Raw genomic sequence first — 23,486 nt, forward strand, 5'->3', positions numbered from 1 at the left:
CAAGTTGTGTTTAAGGCCAAGTAAAATAAATACCATGTTGCTCGTCGGGACTTTTTGAAAAAGTTGGTGAGGGAGGTCCTTGTTATTTGTTGTTTTCAAATTTTTGTTATTTTTTTCAAGATGGCCTCCATGTCTAAGATGGCCGCCATATCGTATTCGAAGATGGTTTTATGGTTTTATGAGTATGTTCTGTATGTCCTACAATTCTGTATGTGTTTCTGTGTCCATCTTGATACATTACAATTATTTCTAAAGAGTTATTCTTGCTTTTGCTCCAAAGTTATTCTGTGTGCGTGGCATCGAGTCCTTGTGCAAAGAACTGTGGCATGCAAACCTGAAGGGCAAAACATTTCCAAGTAAAGAGTTGTTCATTATGCGTTGTAATAGCTATTCTTGTAGGCCTACATGTAAGAAAGATGATGAAATTGCTGAATACAAATAAAGGGTACATTTGAAATAGCTATCAATAATAATTTTGTATGTAAATTGAATTTACTAATTTTTTTGTAAGTTTCATTTTTTTTTTTTTTTTTTTTTTTTTAATAACAAATAACAAAAAAAATCGGTCTGGCCCCAAAAACCGAGGCGGGCGGGGACGAGCAACATGTTGTCTATTTTACTTGGCCTAACAGAGACTCACTTTTTACACGAGTTCAAAACATCTTTGTTGTGAAAAAAAAATTGAAACCAGTTTGTTTGCACCGTGCGCGGCTGTGATGCTCAATTGAAATTTTTAGTGATTCATCTATTCATAGCCTTGGTTTGCCATTTCGTGTAATATCACTGAACGAGAATTTAAGGAGAGGTTGACACAAGCTAAGGGTTTCAAACAGAAATGAAAACCCCGTACTGTAAAGCAAGGTCACGTTGAATCCAGTGCCATTGTCACCAGCATGGTTACAATAATACGTGGATTTTAGGGAGTGTAATGTACGTTATACAGCTGACTGGTTCGCTATGGGCTATAGTTTGACCGAAATATGTTTCTTTTTCAACAATAAAGGAACACAAATTTACCAAGTGCTGACATTTTGTGCAACTATATACGCAGATTGTAGGAGCTATTGTGTACCATTTGAACGTATACACACACAGAAACACATTGAACTTCGTAAAGACACCAAAAACCGCTTATTTTAAAGTACATTTTCAGTAAAATCAACGTGTTCATAGTGGGACCCGGTGGGGTTGATGTCACTATGGAGTACAAAGATTTGATTTACTCTGTTTTAGTGCTTTTTCTTGTCCTCCGGACTGGTACATGTCGATCGACTGGAGCACCAAGTCAGGCCTGTTCATCTCTGACGCCAAGCCATCCTGGATCCTCCCAGCCAAGCAATACAAGTCCGTACCAACTAGAGCTGGTTTCTGGCAATACCTATGCTGCAGGAGGAACAGTAACAGGTTGGTGTGTTTATGTTTTGAGATTGAGAAAATACACCAACTCGCACTGCTGATGCTTGTTCCGCAGACACTGCAAGGCAATGGAAATGTTTTTGACAAAAGTGTTTCTCAAAAGAGTTAATTTATATTCATAAACCCATTTCAATATCTTCAAAAATAAAATGAACTTTTGACATTGTAAACATTAGCTTTAAACATAACAACGTCCCATAGTTTTTGCAATTTCCATTTATAAAAGAAGAAATTGTTATCGGATTCTTTCGTTGGAAAGGTAATATTTTGGTCAATCATATAGTTTAAAACATACCTAGTATCAACAAACCAGCGAAAAATTCGTCAGTTAATTGGGTTATGTTAGTAGAAAAACACAGTGTACAGGTAAAGGTTAATAATGTTTTTAAATTCTTAAAGGTCTGGACACTATTGGTAATTACTCAAAATAATTGTTAGCATAAAAACTTACAAACAATTGAGAGCTGTTGATAGTATAAAACATTGTGAGAAACGGCTCCCTCTGAAGTAACGTATTTTTCGAGGGAAAAGTAATTTTCCACGAATTTTAATTTCGATACCTCAGAATTAGATTTTAAGGTCTCGAAATCAAGTATCTGAAAGCACACAACTTCACGTGTTAAGGATGTTTTTTCTTACTTCCATTATCATTTCGCAACCTCGACGACCAGTTGAGTTCAAATCTTCACAAGTTTGTTATTTTATGCATAATGGTGAGATACACCACGCGAGAAGACTGTCTTTGGCAATTACCAATAGTGTCCAGTGTCTTTAAGGCTTGTTTTGATTGCGTCAATCTAATTAAGGAAACCTAATCTATTGGATTGTGTTATAGTTTTCTCTAGCTGTTCAGTTGTTCAGACTGATGTATAACATGTACATATAACGGTTTTCAATCACATATATATATATGTATACAGACAATAACACCACTCTTCTTGATAACGCAAACAATCTGCAGCGGTTGTTTTACTGAAAAATAATCTGCGATTGGGGTATACACAATCTGTGAAACATTCAATGCAATTGAAACTGTTTTGATTCCCTTTCTTCAAATCCCCATTTGTTATACATCATCAATGGATGTATTGCTTCTTAATTAAGTTTTTATGATAGATAAATGACCTACATTACCAAAAATCCTGCCTTTAAATGTCAAACCACTTTTAGCCATGTCATTTCTTTGTATGTTAATACAATGATGTTTGAAAGATTAATGGACCGCTTCACGGTATTGGCTTACATGGAAACCGAGTAAATTAATTAGTCCAAACGCCATCAATGCATGTGACTCTTCATTAACAAACGATATCATCATTACTGATGGGCATTATTAATGCATTTAATTATCATCCACCACAAATTTCAATATTTAATATGAGCTGCCACATACATGTACTGAGTTAGATCTACAAATTAATGCACACCATTGGGCTCAAGTTAAAGGCCGTCTCCCCTACAAATAAAATAACCAAAACACACCTTAATTAAAAACGAACACAAAATTGAAAATAACTGATGTTATTATAACAGTTATTTCAAGGTAGTACTGTTTAAGTAAGTCAATTATTTAGGGCTTTCCTAACGGCATCGTTTAAGGTAATTTGCAGAAGTTGTTATATGATTAAACACAATTATTGTTCAAGTTTAGTCTGAAAGATTATTGGTTATGAAGTTCATACGCGAACAAATTTCTGTGAATCTGGTTTATTCTGAAATAAAAAAATAGTTGAGGAAACGATCTTATTTGAACTTGATATGAAAACCCTAAAAAGAAATTCATTAGCTGATTTTGATTGTTTCAGCAAAATACTAGAATATTTGTTAAGGTTGGGCCTGTTTGCCGATAATTGTTCTTGGTTTTCCACAATCTCTCCTGACTTCTCAAAGAATTACTATCAAATGTTCATAGGCTCGTTATTTCGTGAGTTATATGGTCGATCATGTATTATAATCTTTAATATGCATTTAAAAATACACGGCTTCCGTTGTTTGATAGCGTGTTTCCATGGTTGTGACTGTGAAAAATGATAAACGAAAGCAAAGTCCTAGTGTTGGTTTACTCGTAATTATCAGATACGTATATAGGATTTGAGGCATTGCATGGTGAGGTATCAGTATAGATTTGGTTTGCGGTAATACCATGTGTGTGTATCTACTTGCCAGATAGAGTTTGTTCATAGACAACTGTCTTGCTTAATTCTACTACCGCGGAGTATATTGTGCGGGTGTTCGGGAGACTTCGCAGTTCGAAGAGAACTGTCCTGCTTATAAACTATTACCTGGGCGGATGGGATAGAAAAAGACTGGGACTACTGCTTTAGCTTAAAGGATCGTCATTAACTGTACTACTGCGGAGTCAGTTCTTGAATTGGTCTCAACCTTTCGACTAGCTTGCTCTAGTCATCGTCAGGAGACTGACTCCGCGGTAGTACAGTTAATTACGATCCTATAAGCTAAAGTATATAGTAGTCCCAGCCGATGTATATACCATCCGCCCAGGTAATAGTTTCAGGACACTACTTTTCAGAACTGAGAAGTCTACCGAACACCCGAACAATCTACTCCACGGTAGTAGAATTAAGCCAATGAGTTCTCAAAGGACAAGAGAACTCTACCTGGCAAATGAAGTAGATATACACAATGGTGTTATCCCCGAAAACCAAATACATGTATATCAGATACGTATTATCGATGTTCTTTCTCTGTGTATCAATCACCATATATGATGGTGTCAGTGTAGTCCATCTTCTTTGAAACCTATTGTAACGAATCATTCGGATGTGCCCCTGAACAAACACCAGAACATTTGAATCTAGATTTAACCCCTTCAAATACCAAAGTGTTTACAATCACTGCTATGACGATTTGATTCTTAATACTTTGTTTATGGTCATTGCCAATCTGGTAGGTGGATAACTGGACACTTAATTTAGACACCTATTTTGGTTAGCTTCGTCAAGGCGGGCAAAAATACATTTAAGAATACCGATGTTTTTTTAATTTATTTATCTGATTAAAGCCAAACCCACAATTCTTTAAAATGTTCCAGTGCCAATACCAGGACAATAACTGTGAAAGTTTTGCGCTTATCGCAAACGAGGAACAACTCGAACAAAGACTAGATTTGTCTACCAAGTCACAAATCAACTTTAGAATATTTGTTATGAACACAATTAGACACTTAAACATTTTTGTATAACACCAATACATTGTTAAAAATATAACGTTAAAGCAATATTGGGACGAGGGTTTTTAAAACTTTTTAGACAAACCCATTTGCCAATCATGCTCGAATTTATGCGACTATTTAATAGATGGGTTTGATGTTTAAATGAAAGTCAGTCGGGTAACATTCTTAATCCAGGTTTTATTCTCGGGTTTTGGTTCTTCCGTAAATACAGAATTGCTCGCACATAAAACCCGATGATGGATGGTACCAATCTTAGGCCAATAAGTAAAGTAAACAAAAGAAATACTAAGAAATACTAGAAGAGCTTTATAATAATGTGTTAATGTTTCAATTTTGTTAACCTGTTATCTTGAATAAGTTGAAGAGGACTGCAGCTGGCTAAGAGTCATTCACAAAGTCTCACAGGACAGTCATAACAGTTGTTTCTTCCACGTATAAATAATAATGATAAATTATAGAATCGCGGGATTAAATATTAGACAGAAAAATTCGTGTAATCATGACAGTCATGGAGGTCGGCCGCTCAACCGTCGACTTGTCTTGGCCATCCATCGAGTTGTCTCAAAGTCGAGTTATCTGAACCGTCGAGTTGTCCGAACGGATGAGTTGTCCGACTGACGAGTTGTCTGACATTCGTACTAAGAACCGATCATAAATGGTTTGGCGCTGGCGGCAGTGCACGGACTTCACAACATCGCGATCGACATACACACAGCTAGACGTCTCCCTCCCTCCTCATGGCATTGTGCATGTGAAGTGTGTTAAATAAAATAAAATTAAAAAAAACAACTTGTTCCTGCATGTTTGAATACACAAAAGACCAGCATAGTCTATATAGAATTTTAAAGATCACCGAGTTCATGGCTCAAATAAAAATTACGACTTGCCGAAATTTTAGTGTCTATAACGTGAAAACATTTCAACCCATTCACGATCATGAAGTGTCAACATTGGACCGTGACCAAAATGGGAACAAAATAAAAAATTATTGGTGAATAACATTTCACTTCATGAATAACCTTTCACACTCACATGTGAAGAAATGTTACAATATAAAAAGAGTGTTTAATAAAAAAAAAAAAAAAAAAAACGTGATTCCGTGTGACGCCTTGCGTGTTGGCAAGCCTCGCTTCAAGGTAACTTACTAGTTGGTAATCTTTGGAAATAATACCTTTTGTTTCAATTCGGCATTTTCTTTTCTCTGTAAAACCCAGCCTATTTCTACACCATCCGCCCAGGTAACAGTTAAAAAAGCAGGACAGTTTTTTTTTCAGAACTGAGATGTCTACCGAAAACCCGAACAATCTACTCCGCGGTAATTGAATTAAGTAGGACAGTGCTCTATGAGCAACTACCTGGCAAGTAGATACACAAATGGTGTTACCGCAATAAACCCAACAAGATTACAATTATATTATTAAATAGTTATCCGCCTGAAAAAATATTGTGCTAGAGATCTGTCGTCGCAATTTTATTTTATTATATTTTCTTTAGCAAAAGTTATACTTTTCTCGATTTGCAAAATTTAAGTAAACGTTTTATAAATGTTTAAGAAAATCGTTAGTTAAACCAAAACACTAATAATTGTTTCCTCAAAAACATCCTTATTTTACTGTTCGGATCGGAATGAATGTACCGTCTTCATAGAATGCATCATTCTAATACATTCACAGATACCAATATCTGATACCAACTTCGTTGAGTTGCTAAAGTATAAATAGTAGCTAAGCACAACAAAACTATGCTTACCAAAATAAACTTACCAGTCAAAATACCAATCCACATAATTATATAATAATATTTATTCGGGCAAACACATTAACAAGCACATGTACACATTATAAATATCTAAGAAAAAAAGGTAAAATAACGTAAAATAACTATCGCCAAAAGGCGTATGTCTCCTAAATCTCAAAAATACATTAAGGCAAGAGAGGGCATACAAAAAGCACAGAAGATAATACAAAACACTGAACAACTATAAAAGGCAAACGAGCAAAGAAATACACAGATATACATAAAGGATATACGTTTGAAAAAGTAAGTCTAGACGTCAAACATTTCTCCAGCATACATACAAAATACGGTAAGGGGGAAGCATGTGAAATGTTTAACATGTTAAATCTGTATCATCAGACACGAACCACAATACTCAAATTCACCTAAAGAAATTATGCATTCAGATTTGAAACCGTATAGTAGGGCTTGCTCGAGTAACGATAGTAATCTGTGATGGATACACATTATGCTTGCCACTTGTTACTGCTATTATAAAATGCTAATTGAAACAGTAAAAAAAAAATCAATACTAACAGGTGCTTCGCCATCACAACGGAACAAAAACAACAACCACACCATTATAGAAGCCATTTTGATTTTGTATCACAGGCCTGTGGGGGAGGTGTGACAAATCGAATATATTTTTAATTAAAGTCTGACTCACAAAATGCTTTGAATGACTTTTTGATTTGAAAATATGCCGATTTTTTTCCCCCAGACTGATTTAAAATGTTGGCACATCTGTCTATTATGCCCCGCCGGCGAAGCCAGCCGAATGGGGCATGATAGTGTTTGCCTTAAGTCCTTCCGCTGTTGTTTTTAGACCCCCTCAGATAAATATTAAGCTCATTATGGCTAAAACAAACGAAATGTTGTCAGAGCAATAACTTGAAAAGGACTTGGTGTAGCAAATCCAACCTCAGCGGGGCAACACACCATTCTCGTTCTTATTAAATTTGAAGAATGATAACAGATGATAAAGATGATATGTCAGATTTTTGGTCCCAAACATCAAAAAATAGTTTGTTTTTGAGTGAACATGGTATTTCAAAGAGTATCACCCGCCCTAACGACACAAAGTTTAACGTTTACTTTTAAGGGTCAGGAACCATGACAAAATTTTAAACGTTTCTTATAAACACATAAAATTGGTCACGTGATATATTGTCGGGATCCCGACAAAAACTAATTTGAGCACTTTATTTCAACCCTTTGCTCAAATGAAAGCTTGAAACCACCAAAACACCTATTGAATTTAAATAACAATTTTGGGGCCAAATCGGCCAAAAATCTGACATAGCATGTTTTAATTTGCTTCGGGAATAATGTTATTGAGGTCAAACCTTACACCAATGTATGTCACGCACTGAGTGCACATAGTCCTTTCCAGAGCTCTGTGAAAAAAAGCACAAACAAATCATTTCTGTTTCACAAAGCAAGTGTGCTCGTGTGTATGCTTGACACACATCTATACAACTAAATCATTAAAGTAGGCTTAGTACAATTGAACAATATATTTATGAAAAAAAACCCCAACAATTTTGTTTCAACTCTATAGCATTCAATGATCGCAACCACCCACCCATTAAGTTAAACCTTATAGGGTGTTTCCCTCTGAATAAGACATAGTACCTGCCTGTGATAGTTTTTGTCACAGGACTCGGGAAAGTACAATACAGTGCTAACACACATCGGTGTATATGGGTAAAAAACAAAATTAATAAAACCAAACTGCATTTTTGTTGTATCGATTGCAGCACTCGGAACAAGCAATGGCGTTGAGGGTTTCCAACGGCGTTGCTGAAGTATTTCGGACGCAGGAATAATAAGATTGACAGGGGTGGGAAGTCTATAGTATTGCGAATTGAGATTAACAGTTTATAATGTTGAACCTGGGCTTCTACCTGACATCTTTATGTTAAATAATTAAAGCAATCTTTGTAAAACTAGAGGATTAGAATAGCAAGGTGCGATTTTATATGACGATATAGGCTTTGTAATGTAAATCAGGATCATGCATAGTACTACAATATTGTTTTAGTACTACTATTTTTTAATGCAGTTGAGCGTGTTACCGTTCTGAAATCCTGAAAATGGTTACACTTTTCAAGTGCCTTTCCTTACACTACCCATAACAAATATGGTCAGAGACGAACACGTTGCTACATTGTTGTCCAACAACAACACAATATCTTGTGTACAGGGCGTAATGACTGTTGTCAGTTATCTAAAAACGTTTTACGGTTTTTCCAATAACGCTTTAAAAGTATCTAAAATCACAATAATTACAAACAAATGTATGAATATTAATATGGCGAATCCTTAGAAAAACTAAAGCTCTAATGTAAATGCACTCAATGTATACTGGTAATATAACAGGTCCATAATACAGTTACTTGGACCTTCTATTAACATTCCTTCTGACTCTGATCACACAGCACCTGGTTTTCGGGAAGTTCATGTCTTTTTCTGCAAGATTGATTGATTAGTCCTTGCGGAAAAAAACGTCTGCTGCGTGATTTGTGGATTCGAATCCAACCCGAGAAAGCAAAAATATGAAAATAATTTGTTCAGTACGGATCCCCTGAAGGGGCAAGTACCAAATAGTATATGGAATTCGTATAAATATAGTTTTTAATTGGACAAACGAGGTCCCCTAAAATATAAAATAAAATCAAATTCACAAAAAACAGAGACCCAGACATACTATTGATATAATATACATAAAAAAAAAAAAAAAAAAAAAAAAAAAAAAAAAAAAAAAAAAATACAAACAAAGAAGATAAATGTTACTTAAAGGCACTGTACACGTTTGGAAATTATCAAAGACCAGTGTTCTCACTTGGTGTATCCAAACATAAGCATAAAAGAACAGCCTGTGAAAATGTGGGCTCAATCGGTCATCGAACTTGCGAGAAAACGAATTTGTGTGCTTTCAGATCGGAATCATAAAAGACTTCTAGTTCTAGCTAGAAGTCTTTTAATATTTTAGTGAGAGATTACCCATTTCTAAAAAATCTATGTGACTTCAGAGGGAGCCGTTTCTCACAATGTTTTTTACTATCAACAGCTCTCGAATGCTCGTTATTAAGTCAGTTTTAAAGTTAATATTGGTTTTGAGTAATTACCAAACGTGTACCTTCCCTTTAAAGGCAAATCATATTCTTCAAAATTGGAGATAAAAAAACCTGCGAAGACGTGTTTAAGAACACATAGTGTTTCAAGTCCATACTCATTGTGTTGATTCGAATAATGTTCTCAGGTTACACTGCGCATATATAGTTTTAAAACACATGAACAAGGAACTATTTGTGGTGTCCAATTCTACCAGCAATGAATATAACCAAGAAATTCTAGAACGTTCAATATAATGAAGTAAATTTGCAAACTCATTTGAAAAGGTTACACAAACACGGACCGGTTCCAAATAACCCAGCACCGTCTGCACTCTACATATTTGTTTTCTTCTCAAGGTCCCAAAAGGATGCATTTCGGGTCGAAGGATTTAGAGTTCCGTGAATAAATTGCCAAATACCAAACTTCAATTGAAAATCACTCACCCATTCTCTCTCTTGTACGGGGAGGCTTTTGTATATTTTAAACAACAACACGAAAATATTTTCGATTACTGTGTGTATGTGGAGTGCACATTAATCTATGAATTGAAGAGACTGTTAAGTGTTTGGCTTTTGACTTTTTGTAGACGTGTTAGAAAGAAGAAGAAAAAGTACCATACACATTTCACCTTCTTTTTATAGGCTTAGAGATTGTCGGGGTGGAAAATCCTATAAAAAGCCGGCCTTGTTTTTTTTTGAGGAGGTCATGCATAAATAGGCCTACCCATTATCAGAAAAAGTTGGAATTCAGACGTATAATCCTAAAAAATATGAACCCAATTTGTTTTACTGCGTATGGTTTGATTTCTTTGCATGAAGAAAAATTCTTCAAATGTAGTGCTTTGATTTTTGTTTTGATGTTTTAAGAAAGTTTCTATTTATTTTATATTTCAACTTTCTCGTACTGATCAATACTTATGGAACCCTGTGTGATATTGCAACCATGTGTTATAGTTAACTGTTAACCTTAACGGAGTCATACAAATGAAACACATAATATGCCTTTTATAAATCACGTATCGGTTGGGTGTATTTTTTTTTCATTGTGTGTTTGTAATAGTGGTCTTCCATTTAATTTCTTAAAAAAGGAAAAACAGGTTGTCCGTTTGTTTATTTTATTTTATATACATAATATATTTCGTGCATTTTGAAGATTCAAAAATGTGTACTCTTTTTAGAAGTAAACTTAATGAGTATCAACAAACCACGATTAGATAGATTGACGTACTACTACTAATAATAGTATTGTTTTATAAGCAATTTTGAATAAGTTCTGCGTGTAGCTTTTACAGTGAATGATATATTGAGCCGTGAGAGTCTATAAGTATTAGTTTGCTTTGTTATACCTCCACGCTGCAACACAAATTGGAACTCCCAACTATTACGTAACATAAGTGATTACGCAATGGAGCTTTTCGCTTTTTTAGGAAAAGCGCTGGATAAGAGTATTCGAAATATTTGTTTTACTTTTACAATTAAAATTTGTTTATAGTCATATGATTCGATTTTCTAATTGATTGAAACATTTGAAATGACATTTTCGTTCAAGTAGGTCTTTAAAACTTTCCCCCTTTTGTTCGTAGTTCGTCTTAGCGCCAACCCTAGCACGACCACCTTCAAGGGCGTCATCATGCAGGCCCGCCAGGTCCTTGATGGTTCTGTCGTGGGTTCTTGGCAGCTATCAGACAGCAATTATCAGCACCTTGCATGCCCAGGAGATACCGATGGTCAAGGGACTATCACACACACAGACGGACAGCTCGTCAAGACACTGCCGGTAACATTCACTTGGAATGCTCCAGTTCAGCTAGTTGGTGATCTGGAATTTCAGTAAGTATGCTATAATTTGAAAACGACCAGAACACACAATCGTCATGTTGCAGGGACACAATTTTATTGAGATTAGAAGCACACAACCTTTTTGAAAAGAGAAAAGCCGTGTTCAGCAGAAATTAAATGAAGTTTACACAAGTTTTGAAGACGACTAGATCATACTTATCGAAACATTGTGTTAGCGTGAAAATTCATCTGTGTTAGTATTAGATACAATTTGATTTAACTCTTAAAACGATGTGTTGTTATAAGCCACATGGCCAGATAGATCAAGCACACAAACCTGCTAAGCAAATGATTAGCTTGTGCAGAAAGCGCTCGCCCACCAAGTCGATTCGATACCATGGCCAAATGTGAGTTCGGGAATTCTCCCTCGGGGGAAAAATCAAACACTTTCGATCTCTGGCTTAGCCCCGTAGTCGTAATAGGTTGATGTGGCTGGATGTGACCTTGCACGCTCCTTCTCGAACACGCTGTAGCCACGTCCTTTGCAATTCAGGGTCGATTTCACCAAGTTAGGACTCGTCTTATCTCGAGTTAGGACGAGTAACTCGTCCTAACGTAGGATTAATCTTAAGGTCTGCATGCTGCAGTGCAGGGTTGGGACTCGTCCTAAGTCCTAAGATTCGTCTTAAGTTAGGAAGAGTTTTGTGAAATCGACGGCTGCTCTTATAGCTGCGAGTAAGGATGTCAGCATCCCAAATCATAATTAGAAAAAGAGAACAGTTTTGCTCAACAGAAATAGGTTACCAGCCTAAAGCTTAAATTGTTGTGGCTGGTGACTCACTTATTTTATTTGCTTAGCAAAGAAATTTGTCAAGCAGTATTTTCGGATTAAACGCTCTTGTGAAATTGGGCACTGTTCTCAAAACCATCACAACTTTATAGAGACAGTTTTTATGTAGGTTTTTTCCTGTGCCCAATCCCGTGGTTCTGCTTACAGTAAATTATGTGGCCTTAATAACACTTTATTGTTAAGGCTGTAAGCGTAGAATTCCGCGGTAAGCAGAGCCAACAAATTGAACCCCGATGTGTCCGCAAGCATCACTTGTACAGACCAGAATCCAAGTTTTATAAACCAAACCTTGGTTGAAATGATTTTGAGATAGGACCTTTATTTATAAAAACTAAAATAAAAAAGAGAATGTACGTATAGGTTTTCTCGGTCAAATTCGGCAAATGAGCAGTCAATTTCATTTTCATGCATTCGAATTAAAACTGTTTTGTCTCTCCAGTTGTTTCTGCGTTTCAAATTCAGAATTCGGCCATTTAATTTCGTTTTGAGTCGAGTCAAATTCCTTTAGCACTCTGTTCAATTAAGCGTATCGTCATTCTTTTTCGTGACACACACGCCTCAAGAAGCGTCTTTGAATTTGAATGTTGCTTTGATGAATTGTTAAATTGAACGATTATTTTGTTAATTCGAACAACGTAAAAGTACATTTTGACTAGTCTTAAAGCGAAATCGAATGACTCTTTTCAGTAGCATTCAATTTCGTGCCAAATAGAATAAGCTGATGATTAAATTGGCTGCTCATTTTCCGAAATTGACCAAGAAAACCTATAATGATATCCAAACATTTCTGACGAAGATTTGCTTTGGAATGTTGATGCAATACGATGGTTGACATAACTAAGATGGCAGTGTGTCAAACATTGCATTAGTAACCCTAGTCCATGTTTATGTTGCTGCTTGTCACACAATTCAGCCCTTACACGTGCATTTATGGGCTAAAACGGAGAATTCTTCAAGGAATAATGTATTGAATTTCGGCTATTAATCACACATTATTTTTTTCTGTAGGTTTTCGGTTGTCCAGGAATACGTAACGTATTGGACAAATATGAAGTCCTCCATCGGTAAGTTGTTTTCTTCAGCCATGGTTAAAGATGTTGTGTCAGATTTTTGGCCGATTTGACCCAAAAATTGTTATTTAGAATTCAATAGGTATTTATTGAGAAAGTTACAAGCTTTTATTTGAGCCATTGCTCGAAAAAGTCCGCCAATTATTAGTAGCAGTGAAAGTGCTCAAAATTAGTTTTCGTCGGGATCCCGACAATATATCACGTGACCAATTCTTATGCGTTTTATAAGAAACGTTTTATATTTTTTATCTTGGTTCCTGACCATTAAAAGTAAAAGTTCAACTTGTTTTCGTTAGAGCGGGTGATACTCTTTGAAATACCATTCACTCAAAACAATATATTTCTTAATGTTTGGGGCCAAAAATCTGACATAGCATCTATAAGCCCATTTTAGGCCCATTGTGGTGTTTGTGTACGACCTGTTTTTTTACACATGGACAACTTTTCTTTCAGGTCTAGATTTGAGAGAAAACTATGGTGAATCTAGTGATTGTCTTTGAAAAATGTATCTTTGATCAAAACTTTTTATTTCTTTTGCTTTCCAGTTGCTCCAGCAGCAAACTCTTGCATTTCCAACCCATGTCAGAATGGGGCAACATGTTTACCAGGAACCAATAGCCATACCTGCGTTTGTGATGCAGGCTTTACTGGACTAAACTGTCAAAGTAAGTCATCTTTTAATTCCTGACCTGTTTTCGTAAACTATACGATTTTTTTTCCTTCTTTCAGTTCTCAACTTAAATTTATAAACTAATCTAGAATCTTGTACCATTCAAATTTTTTTTCAGTTCTAAACTGTTCCACTGTCTGCAATATTACATCATTCAAGTTTTGCTTCTATGTTTTGCTTTCCAGCTGCAAGCCCAACACCTCCTTGTTTTTCAAACCCATGTCTGAATGGGGCAACATGTTTGACTGGAACCAATAGCTATGTCTGTCAATGTGCTACAGGCTTCACTGGAACAAACTGTCAAAGTAAGTCATAATTTTCATTCCTCCTGTTTTTAAATTTGACACATTTTTCTTGCAGTTCTAAAGCTCTATGCCATCACTGCATAATAACATAATTCAAGTTTTGATTTTTTGTTTTGCTTTCCAGCTGCAACAAGCCCAACACCTCCTTGTCTTTCAAACCCATGTCTGAACGGGGCAACATGTTTGACTGGAACCAGTAGCTATGTCTGTACATGCACTGCAGGCTTTACAGGAACAAACTGTCAAAGTAAATAATCTTTTAATTCCTCCTGATTTTTATATGTTACAATTTTGTCTTTCAATTCTAAACTTTCTGTAACATTGTCTGCAAAATAACATTATTAAAGTTTTTGCTTCTATCTTTTCCTTTCCAGCTGCAACAAGTCCAACACCTCCTTGTCTTTCAAACCCATGTCTGAATGGGGCAACATGTTTGACTGGAACCAATAGCTATGTCTGTCAATGTGCTACAGGCTTCACTGGAACAAACTGTCAAAGTAAGTCATAATTTTCATTCCTCCTGTTTTTAAATGTGACAAATTTTTCTTGCAGTTCTAAAGCTCTTGTGCCATCACTGCATAATAACATAATTCAAGTTTTGCTTCTATGTTTTGCTTTCCAGCTTCAAGTTCAACACCTCCGTGTCTTTCAAACCCATGTCTGAATGGGGCAACATGTTTGACTGGAACCAATAGCTATGTCTGTTCATGCACTGAAGGCTTTACAGGAACAAACTGTCAAAGTAAATAATCCTTTAATTCCTCCTGATTTTTATATGTTACAATTTTGTCTTTCAATTCTAAACTTTCTGTAACATTGTCTGCAATATAACATCATTAAAGTTTTTGCTTCTATCTTTTTCTTTCCAGCTGCAACAAGTCCAACACCTCCTTGTCTCTCAAACCCATGTCTGAATGGGGCAACATGTTTGACTGGAACCAATAGCTATGTCTGTCAATGTGCTACAGGCTTCACTGGAACAAACTGTCAAAGTAAGTCATAATTTTCATTCCTCCTGTTTTTAAATGTGACACATTTTTCTTGCAGTTCTAAAGCTCTTGTGCCATCACTGCATAATAACATAATTCAAGTTTTGCTTCTATGTTTTGCTTTCCAGCTTCAAGTTCAACACCTCCGTGTCTTTCAAACCCATGTCTGAATGGGGCAACATGTTTGACTGGAACCAATAGCTATGTCTGTTCATGCACTGAAGGCTTTACAGGAACAAACTGTCAAAGTAAATAATCCTTTAATTCCTCCTGATTTTTGTATGTACAATTTTGTCTGTCAATTCTAAACTTTCTGTAACATTGTCTGCAATATAACATCATTAAAGTTTTTGCTTCTATCTTTTTCTTTCCAGCTGCAACAAGTCCAACACCTCCTTGTCTCTCAAACCCATGTGGGAATGGGGCAATATGTTTGACTGGAACCAATAGCTATGTCTGTCAATGTGCTACAGGCTTCACTGGAACAAACTGTCAAAGTAAGTCATAATTTTCATTCCTCCTGTTTTTAAATGTGACAATTTTTCTTGCAGTTCTAAAGCTCTTGTGCCATCACTGCATAATAACATAATTCAAGTTTTGCTTCTATGTTTTGCTTTCCAGCTTCAAGTTCAACACCTCCGTGTCTTTCAAACCCATGTCTGAATGGGGCAACATGTTTGACTGGAACCAATAGCTATGTCTGTTCATGCACTGAAGGCTTTACAGGAACAAACTGTCAAAGTAAATAATCCTTTAATTCCTTCTGATTTTTATATGTTACAATTTTGTCTTTCAATTCTAAACTTTCTGTAACATTGTCTGCAATATAACATCATTAAAGTTTTTGCTTCTATCTTTTTCTTTCCAGCTGCAACAAGTCCAACACCTCCTTGTCTCTCAAACCCATGTGGGAATGGGGCAATATGTTTGACTGGAACCAATAGCTATGTCTGTCAATGTGCTACAGGCTTCACTGGAACAAACTGTCAAAGTAAGTCATAATTTTCATTCCTCTTGTTTTTAAATGTGACAAATTTTTCTTGCAGTTCTAAAGCTCTTGTGCCATCACTGCATAATAACATAATTCAAGTTTTGCTTCTATGTTTTGCTTTCCAGCTTCAAGTTCAACACCTCCGTGTCTTTCAAACCCATGTCTGAATGGGGCAACATGTTTGACCGGAACCAGTAGCTATGTCTGCACATGCACTGCAGGCTTTACAGGAACAAACTGTCAAAGTAAGTCATCTTTCCACTCCTGACTGTTTTAGTATGTGACACATTTTTCTATTAGTTATAAATGTTTTATGCCTTTGTCTGATGGCATCATTCAAGTTTTGCTTCTATCTTCTGCTTTTTAGCTTCAAGTCCAACACCTTGTCTTTCAAACCCATGTCTGAACGGAGCAACTTGCTCACCAGGAACCAATAGCTATACCTGTGTTTGTGATGCAGGTTTTACTGGAATAAACTGTCAAAGTAAGTCATATTTTCTGTCCTCCTGTTCTTATATATGACAAATTGTTTTTTTTTTCAGTTCTGAACTTCTTGTGATTGTTTGCAATCTTACATCACTCAAGTTTTGCTTCCATCTTTTGCTTTCCAGCTGCAACAAACCCAACACCTCCTTGTCTTTCAAACCCATGTCTAAATGGGGCAACATGTTTGACTGGAACCAATAGCTATGTCTGTACATGCACTGCAGGCTTTACAGGAACAAACTGTCAAAGTAAATAATCCTTTAATTCCTCCTGATTTTTATATGTTACAATTTTGTCTTTCAATTCTAAACTTTCTGTAACATTGTCTGCAATATAACATCATTAAAGTTTTTGCTTCTATCTTTTTCTTTCCAGCTGCAACAAGTCCAACACCTCCTTGTCTTTCAAACCCATGTCTGAATGGGGCAATATGTTTGACTGGAACCAATAGCTATGTCTGTCAATGTGCTGTAGGCTTTACTGGACCACACTGTCAAGGTTAGTCATAATTTTAAAACTCCAATAGTAATTACAACTTTCATTACGTTAGTGGCTGAATATCAATGTTGATATATTCTTCGAACAATTCTAAATCATTATAACAACACTCTTAATTGAGCCTCAGGTTATCAAAGAGAATAATTGCACTTCAAAATAAAGATATGCCCACTAATTGAAGGGTGGGGGGAAAATGTGCTATATAAAAGCCCTGTGTTACTTGTATGTATGTATATATGGAAACGATTTGCTGTTTGTTTTGCTTTTCAGTTTTTACAAACCTTTGTAATTCCGACCCATGTCTGAATGGGGCAACTTGCTCACCAGGAGTCAATAGCTATACCTGCGTTTGTGATGCAGGCTTTACTGGAATAAACTGTCAAAGTAATAATTTTTTAAAATTTTCAAATGTAGTAATTACATTTTCATCATTAAAGTCACCTGGAAATAGATTTTTTTTTCTTTCAAACATAAGAGTATATGCTTGCGAACAATAAAACATTTTTGTTTTGTTTGTAATTGTTTGTCACGATTTATATGTTCAAAAAATATATAAAGTTGTTTGGGGGCTAACTCCGCCTACCCCTTTTGTGACGTCAATCGAGGCAGACTTTGCCTGCAATGCGTATAGTGAACACACGTGCAAAGTACATGTACGTCCAAGTCGTGAGTTGGTACGTTTCAAAAAGTGTTTTTCCGCATTCAGCAGCAATACACCTGGTCGGCATTGCCGAAAAAAACCCCAAAAAAACTTTTTTTGAAACGTACAAACTCACGACCTGGTCCGTACATGTACTTTGCAATTGTGTTTACTCTACGGCATTACAGACAAAGTCTGCCTCGATTGACGTCACGAACAGCGCCCTCTCGGGTCGGGGTCTACTCTTAAATTTGTAAATAACATAAGAACTGATTTTTTAAAACCTTAGTTAACTGTTTATTCACATTCCACTCATTAAAACACATATATTAGTGACAAAAGCTTTATTTTGAAAAAATACCACTTCCAGGTGACTTTAAGGGCACTTTGATGGAACTGTAAAAGTAAGATATCAATTAATAAAGCAATGTTCGGAAGAGAGATATGACAAAGTTTGATTAACTCTTAGTCTGAATTTATAAGAATTTATCGAGCACAGTGAATTGTGATAGACGACTTTTTGCTACTACATTGTAAACAATGATACAATTTGTAGACTTAAAAAGTTGCTTTTCACGAAAGGCTTGTACTTTACATTTTCCCAAAGTAAGGGGTCCTTGCTACATTTCATACTAAAGTTCATTCTCTACATTCCTATAAATAAGCCCATATAAACGGCTAACAAATTTTCGAATTGGTTGTTCTCTTCATAGATGGTTCACCAACCACAACTTGTAGTGACCTCCCCTGTCTGAATGGGGCTAACTGTTTCACTAAAATATTTCCGGATTCTTTGAAATAAGAGGTTTTTGTTAAATTGAGCTGCCTCATCTGATCATTGACGTACTTACAAGTTTATTTGCCAGCCTAAATTGTGCTGCTTGCTTTAATAAAATGTTAAATCTAACTATCGAGTTTGAGGGGACTCGGCGCCACCTGTTGTTGATTGTCCTGTTCATCCCACATTTAAGATTGCATGCTTTGCACAGTGGTTCTTAATTGTAACTCATTAAAATGCAGTAATTTTTACCTCGAAACAAAATTGATTAAAAACAACAATATCATTCGCTCCCCATTCCTAAAGGAACCCATAACGTCTAACGATTTCTTGTATTGCTTGTTCTCTTCATAGATGGTGCACCAACCACAACTTGTAATGACCTCCCCTGTCTGAATGGGGCAACCTGTTTCACTGGAACAAACGGGTATATTTGTCAATGTACTGCAGGCTTCAGCGGGACGAACTGTGAAAGTAAGTTGGCATAAAAGTCCCCAACTCGGATATAAAAGTAAAACAAGAAACACGAAATTAAATAAAATGCGAATGTTTACATTTTTTTTTAATATCAGTAGCAAATATTTCAGGATTCTTTGAAATAAGAGGTTTTTGTTAAATTGAGCTGCCTCATCTGATCATTGACGTTCTTACAAGTTTATTTGCCAGCCTAAATTGGGCTGCTTGCTTTAATAAAATGTTAAATCTAACTATCGAGTTTGAGGGGACTCGGCGCCACCTGTTGTTGATTGTCCTGTTCATCCCACATTTAAGATTGCATGCTTTGCACAGTGGTTCTTAATTGTAACTCATTAAAATGCAGTAATTTTTACCTCGAAATAAAATTGATTAAAAACAACAATATCATTCGCTCCCCATTCCTAAAGGAACCCATAACGTCTAACGATTTCTTGTACTGCTTGTTCTCTTCATAGATGGTGCACCAACCACAACTTGTAATGACCTCCCCTGTCTGAATGGGGCTAACTGTTTCACTGGAACAAACGGGTATATTTGTCAATGTACTGCAGGCTTCAGCGGGACGAACTGTGAAAGTAAGTTGGCATAAAAGTCCCCAACTCTGATATAAAAGTAAAACAAAAAACACGAAATGCGAATGTTTACAGATTTTTTTAGCATCAGTTATGTGTAGCAAATATATCCAGATTTGTTGACATAAGAAGTTTTTGTTAAATTGAGCTGCATTAACCTCATCTGATCATTGATGTTCTTACTTAAGTTAATTTTCCAGCCTAAAACTAAGTCTTCTAATTCCCAAATATGCAAACTGTGATCCATTCTTCTTAAAACCAACAGTTTTGAGACCACTGCAACTCTATTAGATCCTCAAAAAACGACACACAAGTTCTACGATGTCAAGAAATTGATTTTTTATATTTGTAAATTGGGGTGTGACTTAACTAAATTTAATACCATAATAAAGTATAGTATCTTCTGATCATCGCAGTGTTTGAGTTTTCTGTGTGAACATTGATTTTCGGTAAAATTTGGACTGTTCCATTTCACGAGGTTTCGCTTCGTGAAATGGAACAGTCCAAAATTTACCTTTCGATAATACTCCTCCCATTCCACACTGAGCCATTCAATATTTGTATACTAGCTGATTCCTAAATTAAGGAAAATCTTCCTAAAGTTGCATGCGCTCTCCACAAAAAAGATGATTTCACAAAATGCTTACCATCAATTTCACAAACAAATCTAGACTTGGAAACTTCTTGATCAGTGTATTATTTGTGTATGATTTCCATTCCGGTTGACTTGCAGTTGCAAGTCCAACTCCTCCTTGTGTTTCAAACCCATGTCTGAACGGGGCAACTTGTTTGCCTGGAACCAATAGCTATGTCTGTCAATGTGCTACAGGCTTTACTGGAACAAACTGTCAAAGTATGTCATCTTTTCTTTAGTTCTGAGATTCCAATTGGTAGAGTCTTTAGGTTTAAACTAACTGTGTTAAACTACTTTTTTTGCAGCAGATTCGTTGGATTCAACACCACCAGTAGTAACTTGTCCAGCTGACTTTAGTTCTGAGGTTTCAACTGGTACTTTTAGCAAGCAAGAGTCATGGACTCTACCAACAGTAACTGATAACTCTGGAAGCTTCTTCTTGGTATCAAGCACGTACAATCCTAACGACTTTTTCCCTGTTGGTGAAACCACAATAATGTACACATACAGAGATGCTTCCAACAACATCAATACCTGCAGTTTTACTCTAACGATTGTTGAAGGTAAAGTCTTTTGATAAAATTGCTCTTAACAAGAAGCTACATCTTACAAGTCTGTGACTCATTCCTTTTTAGTGACAGTTTTGCAATCCTTATCTCAACACAACGTTTAAAAACTGTTATACTATTATTGAACCTTTATCCAAATCCTAATGCATGAGTATAATTCCAAAAGCTTTTTACACTTAAGCTGATTCTTTTGGACGACTTTCAGGACGCTTGGTGGCAGTAGACTTACACAGTAAAATCCATTGGTCTTGGTAATATGCGCATGCTCATGAACCATGTAAATAATGAATTTTACCTGGTAAGTCCGCTGCAACCTAGCGCCACATAGTCTCCCATTGGTTCAAGGAGCATCTTCTGGAAGTTGAGATTTCCCAAACTGAGATAGTCATGAATGGATATCATCATAAGTGACTTTAGTTCTAAGTGAAACATTTGTTTCCTTTAGTCTCAGCTAGGACACATGTAGATGATACCTTCATCCCATGTTGTTGTCTGTTTGACTTTAATGCCACTAAGAGACTGTCGTGTTTTTTATTACTTTACAGTGACAAGTCCAACACCTCCTTGTCTTTCAAACCCATGTCTGAATGGGGCAACATGCTTAACTGGAACTAATAGCTATGTCTGTTCATGCACTGCAGGCTTTACAGGAACAAACTGTCAAAGTAAGTCATCGAATTCACAAAACATGCACTGTGATCCTTTGGCTTAAAGCCATTGGACACTTTCGGTAAACAGTATTGTCCAAAGGCCCACACTTCGTGTATCACAACTGATATAAAAAATAACAAACCTGTGAAAATTTAGGCTCAATCGGTCATCGGAGTCTGAGAAAATAACGGGGAAAACCCACCCTTGTTTACGCACGTTTCGCCGTGTCATGACATGTGTTTCAAATAAATCAGTAATTCTTGACAACGAGAATTGATAATTGTTTTAATGTTTTCTCGAAAATTAAAGCATTTCATGGAATAATATTTTAAGAGAAGTCTTTCACCATTACCTTCTGTAAACCCTGTAAATAATGTGTAAATCTGTGAACTTTTATTTTGTTTCTGTTCCGAAAGTGTATAATGGTTTTAAATAATTTAAGCTGGTGAGGAAGATATCTTTTTAACACATTCTTAAAAAGCAGTGGACACTATTGCTTACTCAAAGCATTCTACTTGTGGACCAAATTAGCAACACTATTTCAAGAAAAATGACACCCAAAACTTTTATTAATTTTTCTTCTAGTTCTGAGTGAGACTAAAAAAAAACCTTCTTTTAAAGATCGTTGCAATAGTTGGACTGTCTTTGTGAACCATGCTTACTCGTTGACTGCTATTAGGGGCACAGTTTAAATTATAGGCCCAAGGTGATGTCAAAAACTATGCCCGAAGCGAAGCTGAGGGAATAGCCATGGTTTGGACATCACAGAGAGCCTATAATTTTAACAGTGCCCCGATTATTAAGCAGTCAATATTTCATTTATATTGCTTAATAAAGATTCTTCTGATCAACAACACTCGGACTATAATGGTGGTTAATAGTGGAAAGTCGTCTGCGAAGAAAGATCGCCCCGTGACACGGAACGCTAGTCCTACATGACAATGTACAACATACCACAGTACACACGAGCGACATTATGTGCGACCATTGTTTTCAGGGCGGTATAGTCAACGGCACAGTCAACTATGACGTCATCTTTACAGAAAAGACGGCATAGCTATTTCCATTTTAAACCAATCAGATTAGAGGATTCTATGAGGTATATAATTCAAAATATATGTGTGAAACTCCTTCTTTCCCCAGATTCATTGGACGCAACACCACCAGTGGTAACTTGTCCAGATGACATTAGATCTGAGGTTCCAATAGGTACTTCTTTCAGGCGAGAGACCTGGGCTCTACCAACAGTAACTGATAACTCTGGAAGCTTCTTTTTGGTATCAAGCAACTACGATCCTAATGACGTTTTCCAAGTTGGTGAAACCATAGTCACGTACACATACAGAGATGCTGCCAACAATGTAAATAGCTGCAGTTTCACTATAATGATTGTTGAAGGTAAAGTTTGCTCGTCTTTTGATAAAGTTGCTCTTATTAGCCATTGGACACTTTCGGTAAACAGTATTATCCAAAGGCCCACACTTCGTGTATCACAACTTATATATAAAATAACAAACCTGTGGAAATTTAGGCTCATATCGGTCATCGGAGTCGGGAGAAAATAACGGGAAAACCCACCCTTGTTTCCGCACGTTTCTCTGTGTCCATGATATGTGTTTAATATAATCCGTAATTTTCGATGTCGAGAATTGGTAATTGTTTTAACGTTTTCTCAAAAAGTAAAGCATTTCATGGAATAATATTTCAAGAGAAGTCTTTTACTATTACCTTCTGTAAACCCTCTAAATTTGTGATTTGTTTTTTTCTGTTCCGAAAGTGTATAATGGCTTTAAAGGCAGTGGACAAAGGCAGTAATTACTCCAAATAGTTATAAGCATAAAACTTTACTTGGTCACGAGTAATGGTGAGAGGTTGACAGTATAAAACATTGTGAGAAACGGATCCCTCTGAAGTAACATAGTTTTCGAGAAAGCAGTAGTTTTCCACGAATTTGATTTCGAGACCTCAGATTTAGAATTTGAGGTCTCGTAATCAAGCATCTAAGAGCACACAGCTTCGTGTG

At 36.1% G+C, this 23,486-nt stretch overlaps 1 protein-coding gene across 39 annotated transcripts in view; it reads left to right on the forward strand.

Moving 5' to 3' along the window:
* The first annotated feature begins 985 nt into the window (after positions 1 to 985).
* Positions 986 to 23,486, forward strand: part of LOC117290624 (neurogenic locus notch homolog protein 1-like) — a 61,376-nt gene continuing 38,875 nt past the window's right edge. For 3 of the 39 annotated variants that reach the window (XM_033772091.1, XM_033772095.1, XM_033772100.1), the window contains exons 1-23: positions 997 to 1,404; positions 11,088 to 11,334; positions 13,142 to 13,197; positions 13,749 to 13,868; positions 14,059 to 14,178; positions 14,303 to 14,425; positions 14,553 to 14,675; positions 14,801 to 14,920; positions 15,048 to 15,170; positions 15,296 to 15,415; positions 15,542 to 15,664; positions 15,789 to 15,908; positions 16,036 to 16,158; positions 16,284 to 16,403; positions 16,526 to 16,642; positions 16,770 to 16,892; positions 17,020 to 17,142; positions 17,413 to 17,526; positions 18,915 to 19,034; positions 19,493 to 19,612; positions 20,549 to 20,806; positions 21,358 to 21,477; positions 22,607 to 22,861. In XM_033772091.1, coding sequence (XP_033627982.1) covers positions 1,200 to 1,404; positions 11,088 to 11,334; positions 13,142 to 13,197; positions 13,749 to 13,868; positions 14,059 to 14,178; positions 14,303 to 14,425; positions 14,553 to 14,675; positions 14,801 to 14,920; positions 15,048 to 15,170; positions 15,296 to 15,415; positions 15,542 to 15,664; positions 15,789 to 15,908; positions 16,036 to 16,158; positions 16,284 to 16,403; positions 16,526 to 16,642; positions 16,770 to 16,892; positions 17,020 to 17,142; positions 17,413 to 17,526; positions 18,915 to 19,034; positions 19,493 to 19,612; positions 20,549 to 20,806; positions 21,358 to 21,477; positions 22,607 to 22,861 — 3,193 coding nt within the window. In that variant the 5' untranslated portion in view covers positions 997 to 1,199. Of the gene's footprint in view, positions 1,405 to 11,087; positions 11,335 to 13,141; positions 13,198 to 13,748; positions 13,869 to 14,058; positions 14,179 to 14,302; positions 14,426 to 14,552; positions 14,676 to 14,800; positions 14,921 to 15,047; positions 15,171 to 15,295; positions 15,416 to 15,541; positions 15,665 to 15,788; positions 15,909 to 16,035; positions 16,159 to 16,283; positions 16,404 to 16,525; positions 16,643 to 16,769; positions 16,893 to 17,019; positions 17,143 to 17,412; positions 17,527 to 18,914; positions 19,035 to 19,492; positions 19,613 to 20,548; positions 20,807 to 21,357; positions 21,478 to 22,606; positions 22,862 to 23,486 lie in introns of all 39 variants that reach the window. The other 36 variants (XM_033772094.1, XM_033772113.1, XM_033772122.1 and 33 more) reach the window with 33 other exon arrangements.

This window comes from Asterias rubens, chromosome 5 (genome assembly GCF_902459465.1).
Source record: "Asterias rubens chromosome 5, eAstRub1.3, whole genome shotgun sequence".
Classification (NCBI taxonomy): Eukaryota; Metazoa; Echinodermata; class Asteroidea; order Forcipulatida; family Asteriidae; genus Asterias; species Asterias rubens.